The 9,436-nt window shown below is 41.8% G+C and overlaps 1 protein-coding gene across 1 annotated transcript; it reads right to left on the bottom strand.

The window, feature by feature from the left end:
- Window positions 1-4,657: 4,657 nt before the first annotated feature.
- Window positions 4,658-9,003, bottom strand: LOC111473442 (5-methyltetrahydropteroyltriglutamate--homocysteine methyltransferase-like). The gene is made up of 12 exons (XM_023118935.1): window positions 8,891-9,003; window positions 8,243-8,596; window positions 8,054-8,141; window positions 7,828-7,955; window positions 7,344-7,735; window positions 7,056-7,219; window positions 6,517-6,597; window positions 6,249-6,415; window positions 6,053-6,158; window positions 5,693-5,943; window positions 5,366-5,567; window positions 4,658-5,280 (listed from the first exon to the last, which is right to left on the bottom strand). The coding sequence occupies exons 2-12, from the start codon at window positions 8,590-8,592 to the stop codon at window positions 4,912-4,914; spliced, it is 2,298 nt and encodes a 765-aa protein (XP_022974703.1). The 5' UTR covers window positions 8,593-8,596; window positions 8,891-9,003; the 3' UTR covers window positions 4,658-4,911.
- Window positions 9,004-9,436: the final 433 nt, after the last annotated feature.

Below are 9,436 nucleotides of genomic sequence, written 5' to 3'. Positions count from 1 at the left end.
TTTGGAGAAAACTATTGCTCCCTGTAGCTGATCAAATAGGTTGTCAATTCTCAGGAGGGGGTACTTATTCTTTATGTTGACCTTGTTTAGCTCCCTGTAATCAATACACAGCCATAGAAACCCGTCCTTCTTCTTGACAAATAGAGCAGGGGCTCCCCAGGGTGATACACTAGGTCAGATGAAACCCTTATCCAACAGCTCCTGTAACTGTTTCTTCAATTTCCTGAGTTCTGCAGGTGCCATCCTATAAGGTGCCTTGCAGATCAACGCGGTTCCTGGTTCTAAATTGATCCCAAAATGGACTTCCCTAACTGGGGGCAAACCAGACAGATCCTCTGGAAAGACATCTACGAACTCCCTAACGATGTGTACCGACGAGGCTATCTGTTTGTTACTATTGTCTGAGGTCACTCTGGCTAGAAATGCACTTGCGCCACTACAAATCAACTTCTTAGCCCTCAATGTTGTTACAACGCTTGGGTTTCCTTTGGAAGTGGCTCCCTTGTAGGTAAATTTTTCCCCTAACGAGAGCCTGAGAGTCACTATTTGAGTCTTGCAATCTATCAGAGCGCGATTCTCGCCTAGCCAATCCATACCCAAGATGACATCGAAGTCTTGCATGCTTAACACTTTCAGTCTAACTTCGATGACACATCCTGATATTGTTACACAACCTCCCTTAACCCTATGGGTAGCTAACAATAGCTCGTGAGCAGGGGTGGACACCGGTAAGGTGATCTCTAAAGGTTTTTTTCTCTAGGTGTGCTAGCTCTACAAACTCCTCAGATACGAACGAATGCGTTGACCCCGAATCAAACAATACTAAAGCAAGATGGCCAAATATGGGTAGTGTACCTGTGACAACTATGTCGGGATGGTCAGCTTGCTTGGCTGTCATTGCGTGGGCTATAGCTCGCCCTTGCTGATGTTGAGCACCCTGGCCCCTTTGATGCTGTACCGCAGGCCGATTGATATGCTAATCGTTTCGCTAAATGCAATCCACTGCAAAATGCCTTACCTGGTCGCATCTGTAGCAGGCGTCTGTTCCTGCCCTACACTCCCCTGTGTGAGGATGTCGACAGTTAAGATAAAGGGTCATGTTTTGTAACGAGGCTCTTCTTCGTTTATCAGTGCGGCCACGTGGTGGTCTACCAATTCTGGGGTGGCTACGGTTTGTCCCCTTTCCCTGGGCTGCAGTGTGAGATGACTGTGTAGTTCCCAATTGTAGCTTGTCGGAGCGGGGTGCGTCGAGGAGGGTCACCACCTGAAGGGCTTTCGCATAATCGAAGGATGACTGCGCTGTCACATTCCCCTTCAGGTCCTCCCTCAGGCCAGCAATAAATCGTTCGGCCTTCAACTCATCAGAACTAACATAGGCTGGAGAAAACCTTACTAGCCTATTGAACTCTAAGTCATATTCCTCCACTGACCTGTCTCTCTATTTGAGTTCGAGGAATGGTGCCTGCATTTTCACTCTGGCAGTGATTGGGTAATATTTGCGGAGATAGGCATCTTTAAATTGGCACCAGGTAATAAACTCTCCTTGTGGTATAATGGTCCTCTGAGCGCCCTTCCACCAGAAGTGTGCCTCTCCTTTAAGCATATACATCCTACAATGAACTTGATACTTTAGTGAGTAGTTCATAAAATGGAAGGTTGTTTCTATGGCCTCTAGCCAATTCTCTGCGGCAATGGGATCCACCTTGTCTCCGTCAAATGAAGGCGGGTTTATGCATCTGGAAATCTCTTAGGTTTGGGGGCTCCACAGTCATAGTCCTTGAATTTTTGGCCCCTTGCCCTGCTGACTGATTAGCCATCATGGTCTATATCATTTGGTTCGTCAGAGCTTGATTTTCCATCGAGATCATCATGAACATCTAAAACATCTCTTTTGTGGGTATGGTCAACGACGGGTTGAGTGGGACTTCTGTACTAGTGGTTGGAACCAATGGGACCTCCTCAGAGGAGGGAGAGGGGGTGTATAGAGCAGCCTTCGGGCCTTGGCTTTCCTTCGGTGCCTTTTTTTTTTTCTTGATGGTTGTAGTACGATCTCCTCGCTAGTTTGGGGCATATCTCCAACCTCCTCTTGAAATTCAAGTTGTTCTACTTCAGGTGTTGGAACCGGGGTGTCCTGGATCGCCCCAGCGGGGTTGCTCTGACTCGGCTCTGGGAGAGGTGGCAACCATTCTCAAGAACAAAAAAAACTAAAGTCCCATTAATTGATCATAACGATATCGTGAGGTAGGGATTCGTATCAGGTTGGAATGTCGCTGTTAGTGTGGTACCTCTAGGGCTTAATCATAACTCTATCTTTTTAAAAGCACGTCAAGACCAAAACAAAATGTCATAATCACAGTGCTTCATTCCTCTCTTCTTTCCGTTCTGGGTCCGAGCCCAACATAGGGTTCGCGTCTCTTTGGTGCCATTATCTACCACAACATAAAAAAGGACTATGGTTACAATTCATTTGTAGCACATCTCCTAGGTAATGTGCGATTATAACGCCATAGAAGGTCATGGCATACTCTATAAATACTAGCTTGACTTTTGTCTCTAGTTTCCATCACATGAGAACATTTGGTCATGAGCGGCATGTGTTTGACGAGCGTGGTCACAGAGGATACGACTCTCTATCCTAAATGTCTACAGGACCTATTACTTGACTGCTCTGATACCATTTGTAATGACCTAGATTCACCGCTAGCAGATATTGTCCTCTTTGGGCTTTCCCTCAAGGCTTTAAAACGCGTTTACTAGGGGAAGGTTTCCACACCCTTATAAAAGATCTTTTGTTCTCCTCCCCAACCAATGTAGAACATCACAAGTTGGGTTCCTTATCCTAGCAACACTATTGATACGCCCTACTTTGTAATCTTTACAAATTATTTGATCCAAATCGTCCATGTAGAGACATGTAAGTGGGGGTATTCTATATAATGAGTTTGTATAAGACCGGACCAAAAAATATTTAATCTCTCTTTATAAATCTGTTAATTGAGAATATAACTTGTCCTACACTGCAACTTTAGGTCTATATTAAAGTGGCCTATAGTTTATGAATGGAAATTAATTAATTAAAGAGTTTAATTAATTAATTTTGTATCTTGAAGCTTATAATTTGAAGGTCATAAGGCTCATTTGCTAGCTCATAGTAATGCTAAAATGTTCAATTTATTTGAAAGAAAATTTAAATTAATTTTGTATCATTAAAGTTTATAATAGGTAGGTTCATAAGACTTCTTTGCTAACTCATAGTAACGCTAGAATGTTCAATTTATTTGAAAGAAAATTTAAAGTGTTCAAATTAATATTTAATATATTATATATATTAAATGAAAAAATATATTTATTGTAATGGATAAATTAAATTGAATCGGTATATTGATACATTAAATAAAAATATATTTAAATTTTGAATAAGATTCAAATTAGTTAAATATATATATTATGATATTTTATAATATTTAAATATAATTTGTATAAAATATTATATCTTAATATATTATACATCCAAATATATTATTTGGCAGATAAAAATTTTATCAAAGTATACTAAATATTCAAATATATTATTTGACAAATATTCTATCAGAAGTGATTATAAAATAGGATCATAGGGTTGAGCCAAGAACATACGAATTTAGTTCAAAAGGAATGAAACTACATCTCTAGATAATCTTTTGAAACTCTCTTTCTCCAATCCCTTTGGATTTTCTTTTGGACTCTCCCGCAAGCCTTGGCCTTGTTCGAGTCATAGCAAAAAAGAACGTGTACTCTCCTTCTCCCATCCCTTTGAATTTTCTTTTGAGACGCTCCCACAAATCTTGGCCCTTTCGAGACGCTCCCACAAGCCTTGGCCTGGTTTGAGTCATAGCAAAGAACTTGTACTCTCCTTCTCCAATCCCTTTGGATTTTCCGTCAAGACGCTCCCATCCCTTTGAATTTTCTTTCGAAATGCTCCCACAAGCCTTGACCTTGTTGAGTCAAGCAAAAGGAACTTATGGAATGCAAACAACTTTTGTATGGTTGAAATACTTGGTTTCTAAAGATAGAGTTCTTACTCTCCTATTTGTTGCTTTGTTTTAATTCTTAATAAAAATTGAAGTTTGTTGAGTGGATTTCTTACTCTTCTATTTATTAATTTGTTTTAATTTGAATTAATAAAAATAAAAACGTTCCCAATACTTTCATTCCTTAATTGTATCAAAAACTATACCAAACTCGTTTTAAATTCTTTTTTGCCTTTATTTCATGAAAAACTGACCGTTTTTTTTTTTACACCACCTTAATCAATCTCAGTCGCAATCCGTACTTTGAGCAACTCAAAAATTGGATCGTGTGGTTCGTGGTGGTGTGGAAACAAAGGATAAGAACTATAAGATAATGATCAAAATATTGTGTTGTAATCTTTAAAAAAAGTGCTTTTACAAATAACAACTATTAAAGAACTAGACCTCTCAATATGAGATCCTCTTCTTTTTAAGGTGGATCTTGAATGGTATTCCCTCACATTATTTGGTTTTTCCACTCGCCCGAACCATGACTGTATTAGAAATGGGCTTATGCTTCTTATTGGATGGCCTATCGAAAAGGTTGCTAAAGAAATAAGATTATCTAAATAGAACATCAATACTGAGATGAAAATAAATTCATTGTGTTTAGAAACAAATTCCACAAACTGGCATTGCTATGTATTCTTTTTCATGTCGCTTTGATATAGATAGCAGTTTTGTGTCTTTTGACAAACAGAGCTACAGCTTCAAATAAAAAACAAAATGAGAAGAGCAACTACAGGTACTAAATATGTCGCCACTCAATTTGTGGGGAACGAACAGACAATTCTTTCTGGATATCTGGAATAATGGAAAGAAAAAAAGGTGCTTGAATCTTCATAAAACTCGGGCAACATACTCACTTGGCACTGGCAAGCTGGGTTCGGAGGAGCTTCGCGGCAGCCACCATGTTCTTGAGAGCAGGATTCACCTCAGCGTACTTGCGTGTCTTGAGACCACAATCGGGATTGACCCATAAGATGTTGGTCTCGAGCACTGCAAGCATCTTGTTGATCCTGTCTGCAATCTCTTCGGTTGATGGTATTCTAGGAGAGTGAATGTCGTACACACCGGGGCCAATTCCAGCACCATACTTCACTCCCTCACGGAAGACTGACAAGAGCTTCTCATCGGAACGAGAGTTCTCAATTGTGATCACATCGGCATCCATGTCAATGATGGATTGGATGATGTCATTGAAGTTGGAGTAGCACATGTGAGTGTGAATCTGTCAAGATAATGAAATATTAGGCCAATCCAACATAGTATGAACCATTGAGGGTAATGAGAATCTCAGTAGTTAGTGTAGCAACCTGAGTCGTGTCTTGGACACCACAGTTTGTAATACGGAAAGAGTGAACAGCCCAATCCAAGTAGAAAGCTTCCTCAGACTTCCTAAGAGGCAATCCTTCTCTTAAAGCAGCTTCATCGATTTGGATGACATTAATGCCAGCCTTCTCGAGATCCTCGACCTCGTCCTTGATGGCCAAGGCAATCTGGTAGCATGTTTCATACCTAGGAGACGATATCATACACAAGAAGCATTAAGCAAGAAGTATGGTATAAAGGGAAAAAAAAAACAATTAACTGGGTAGCTCCCTTTCAGGTTAAGAGTGTGGGGAAACGTCATGTTCTATTACCTTGGCTGGTCAACTCTAACAAAGGACCAGTTGAGAATGGTGACAGGGCCCGTGAGCATTCCCTTCATCGGGCGGGCAGTCATGCTCTGAGCTGCAGTAGACCAGAAGACAGTCATGGCTTTCGGACGGCTCACATCACCGTAGATGATTGGAGGTTTCACGCAACGGGATCCGTATGATTGCACCCAACCATTGACGGTGAATGCAAAACCTGACAACTGCTCCCCAAAGTATTCAACCATATCGTTCCTCTACAGTGCGGATGAAGAAATTCACGTTAGAAGGGGCAAAATGAAAAAAGAGTACTGCATCCTCGCACTGCTCTTGATTTCCTCCTCGACAAGGCTCTAAATAACTCACCTCGGGCTCTCCATGAACTAGAACATCAATGTCAAGCTCTTCTTGGAGTTTGACAACCTTACTAATTTCCTCCTTAATAGCCTTCACATATTCATCCTCGGAAATCCTAAAGGAAAGCCAAAAATTGCAAACATTAGAAATAGGATTAAGATATTTTTTTCACTTCAAAGAAAGCTGACATTAATTTTCTGCTCACTTGTTAGCTTTGTATTCACGACGAACCCTCCTGAGCTCAATGGTTTGGGGGAAGGAACCGATGGTGGTGGTTGGAAGGATTGGAAGATTAAGCTTCTTCTGTTGAGCATCAAGTCTTGCACTAACATTTGTAGCACGGCGGTGATCGGAGCCCTTCAAAGCAGCAGCCTGCACAATAAAAAAGGTAATTCATCCTTTAACATAATCCATGCAAACAGACAGTAAAACACCTTATAGATTAGACAAGAAATGGATGTACATGTACATACCGCTTTCTGAACAGCCTCATTGGTCACCCTTGGGGACGACTTCCTTGAAGCATGAGCTGCAGCGTTAGCGCCAAAGAATGACTGGAAAAATAAATCATAATCTAAGTACCATGGGAAAGAAGTTCAAGAAATAATGCTATGTTGGCAAACTTAATGGCCAAAACACTGTGCATCTGCTTAGATACTAGACAAGTCAAGTAGCCTTGAAATCATTTTACTGGGAAATAGTGTTTTCCTCCTAACATGGCATTGAACAATTCCCAATCATCAGCTGAGAAAGGTATAGGATTTTAAGCACATTAGTTTAGTTATTAATGTGAAATTTTGGCCAATATGTTGCTAACAGATTAAGTAAAGTTGTACCAAGACATACCATCTTTCAGGTTCTTGTAGCCAGCCAATAAGGCTACTGAAGATTATAGAAAATGCAAGCGAGGAGGTTATAATTGACAAACCCCAACCCAAAAGGTTAGATATGAAGGCCTAAAAACCTAGCTTACACCTTGAAGAGATAAATTTCATCAGAATCAAGAACATACCTCGTCCTTTGCACCAGCCAAAGCCTTTGCCAATGCATTGACTTCAACAATCTTTTGAGCAGCGAAAGCTAGCCATGATTTGATTTCATTGTCCAACTTGGTTTCATTGACAAGGTCCACAGCAGTGTGAAGAAGTGAGCAGGAGGTGGAGACAACAAGCTTATCTGCATTTTTTTTTTTTTTTCGGCAGGAAAAGAAATCAGTGAAAAACCACACAAGAATAATAACACCATATGAAGCACCATGTACCAACATCGTAATATAAACATGAGCAGAAGACTAGCGTACCTTTACCCACAAGGGTAGCCAGTTCCTCCAATGTACTAACTGAGGCAGCAAGATCATTAGCCCAAATGTTCCTTCCATCAACTACTCCAGCAAAAAGGAACTTCCCCTTGGGGAAATCACCCTTAATCAAATCAAGTGTCTTATCACCACGAACCAAGTCAAATCCATAGGCAGTGACACCCTTCAAAGAAGTAAGGGTCTTGTATGCCTCAGCAGGGACATCAGCAAAATATGTCTCAACAAGAACATTCAAGCCAGAGAGAGTTGATTCTAGTCCAGCATATGCATTTGAGAAGGCTTGCAATTGGTGTGAGTCAAGATCCCGCACCAGGGTAGGCTCATCAAACTGAATCCAAGTAGCGCCTGCCGCTTTGAGGTCAGAAATAACCTCCCTGAAAAGTTGCACCATTAATATTTGAAAAGAGAACCATTATGCTATGGGAACACTCTGGTATGATGTCTAGATAGAGAGATAGTTCTTTACTTGTAGACGGGAAGGATGTTGTCAAGAAGGGAGAGAAGGGAGAAGGTCTTGTCGACACCCTTTGCAGGTTTAGAGAGCAACAAGTACGACACAGGGCCAACAAGAACTGGAACAGTGTCTACTCCAAGCTGCAGAAGTAAAGTATATTTCCAATGTCTCATATACCTTATTTTTTGTGAACTTTTAGCAGAATCAACGTACATATCTAGAACAACACAACACTTACAGCCTTGGCCTCTTTGTATTCATCGACAGCCTTGTGGGAAGCATAAGAGAAGGTCACCTCTGGGCCCAACTCGGGGACAATGAAGTGGCTGCATCATTGCAATGAGAGGGTTAATCATGCGTAGTAGAGGCATAATGTTGTAATGGACGTTCCTTCCGAAAGTAAAAGGGGCGGGCGGTGGTTACTCACTAATTTGTGTCAAACCACTTGGTCATTTCCATAGCCGGAACAGACGCATTTCCTCTAGCCATGGAGAAGTAGGTATCGAAACCAATCTCACCACCAGTCCAACCATATCTAGGAGGAACGGCCCCAAGCAATGCAGTGGTGTCAAGCACCTGATCGTAGTATGAAAAGGTGTTGCTGGGGATGTACTTGATCCCAGCACCAGACATCTGTTTCCAGATGGAGGACCTCAGATCTGCGGCCACCTTCTTCAAGTCTTCCGCGGAGGTCTTCCCGTCCCAGAATGATTCAAGGGCAAACTTGAGCTCCCTCTTGGGGCCCATACGAGGATATCCAACAATGTGAGAGGCCATCGTTCTGGTGGAGAGAGGGAAAACGCGGTTAGAAGCAAGTAAAATTGAACGAGGTTGTGAGCGAGATTTGAATTGAAAAGGCCAAATCTGACAAGCAATGAGGGTGGTGAGCAGGAGAAGGAAGCAAACATGTAAGATGGGGTTTGAGAAGGCAAAAAGGCATTAAAATAAAGCAGATCTGAAAACAGAAGGGTTGAAGGAAACAAAAATGGGCAGCAGATCCAGAGGAGAAGAGCATATAGCAATAGAGAGAGATCGAGAGTAGCAAAAACAGAGAGAAGGAGAAGAGAGAACGAACCTTGAGAAGCGGATCACCGACAGAGGCTCCCCTTGGAGAAGTGAGAAATAAGAAGAGAGAGTGGGAAGGGGGAATTGGGGGAATTGGGGGAAGGCGCGAGTTGGAAGAAGTGGAATGGAGGCTTATTTATAATACAACTCCACGATGAGGTGATGTGGCAGATCTGGGAAATCGGAATGGAGAGAGAGAGCTGGGGGGTGAGTGAATCCTACGTGTATTTTGTCTTTTCTTTTTTCTTTTTTCTTTTTTTTTCTCTCTTTTAGTGGTAGTGGTAGGGCGAGAAAACCTGACATGGCAAGTTATTTTACGGTAAAGAATGATGGAGGGATGGTTGGGGTTGGGGTTGGGGTCGGGGTTGGTGCTGTGAATCAACTTTGTTGGGGAAAAGCGTGACGTGACGTGGAGGTCACGAGTAGGTGGCACATATAACCTCAATATGGTAGAGGTTATATGTATTCATGTAACCATGCACAAGAACTCACGCTTGGGAAGACGGCAGCGCGCAGGTAGTGCTTGTCTTCGACTTCGGCGAGTGCGCCATTTACC

The sequence above is a fragment of the Cucurbita maxima genome, unplaced genomic scaffold, assembly GCF_002738345.1.
Source record: "Cucurbita maxima cultivar Rimu unplaced genomic scaffold, Cmax_1.0 Cma_Scf00120, whole genome shotgun sequence".
NCBI lineage: Eukaryota > Viridiplantae > Streptophyta > Magnoliopsida > Cucurbitales > Cucurbitaceae > Cucurbita > Cucurbita maxima.
The sequence above is the reverse complement of the archived record's forward strand: the minus strand, read 5'-3'. Positions and strand labels throughout refer to the sequence as shown.

What these genes read in the sequence shown, in the direction of transcription:
- LOC111473442 (XM_023118935.1), bottom strand. Translation starts at nt 8,592, where the DNA reads ATGGCCTCTCACATTGTTGGATATCCTCGTATGGGCCCCAAGAGGGAG. An exon ending in AATACAAAGAGGCCAAGGCT is followed by an intron (nt 7,956 to 8,053) that starts GTAAGTGTTGTG and finishes TTACTTCTGCAG; the next exon opens with CTTGGAGTAGACACTGTTCC. An exon ending in TGGCTGGTGCAAAGGACGAG is followed by an intron (nt 6,598 to 7,055) that starts GTATGTTCTTGA and finishes TTATTTTTCCAG; the next exon opens with TCATTCTTTGGCGCTAACGC.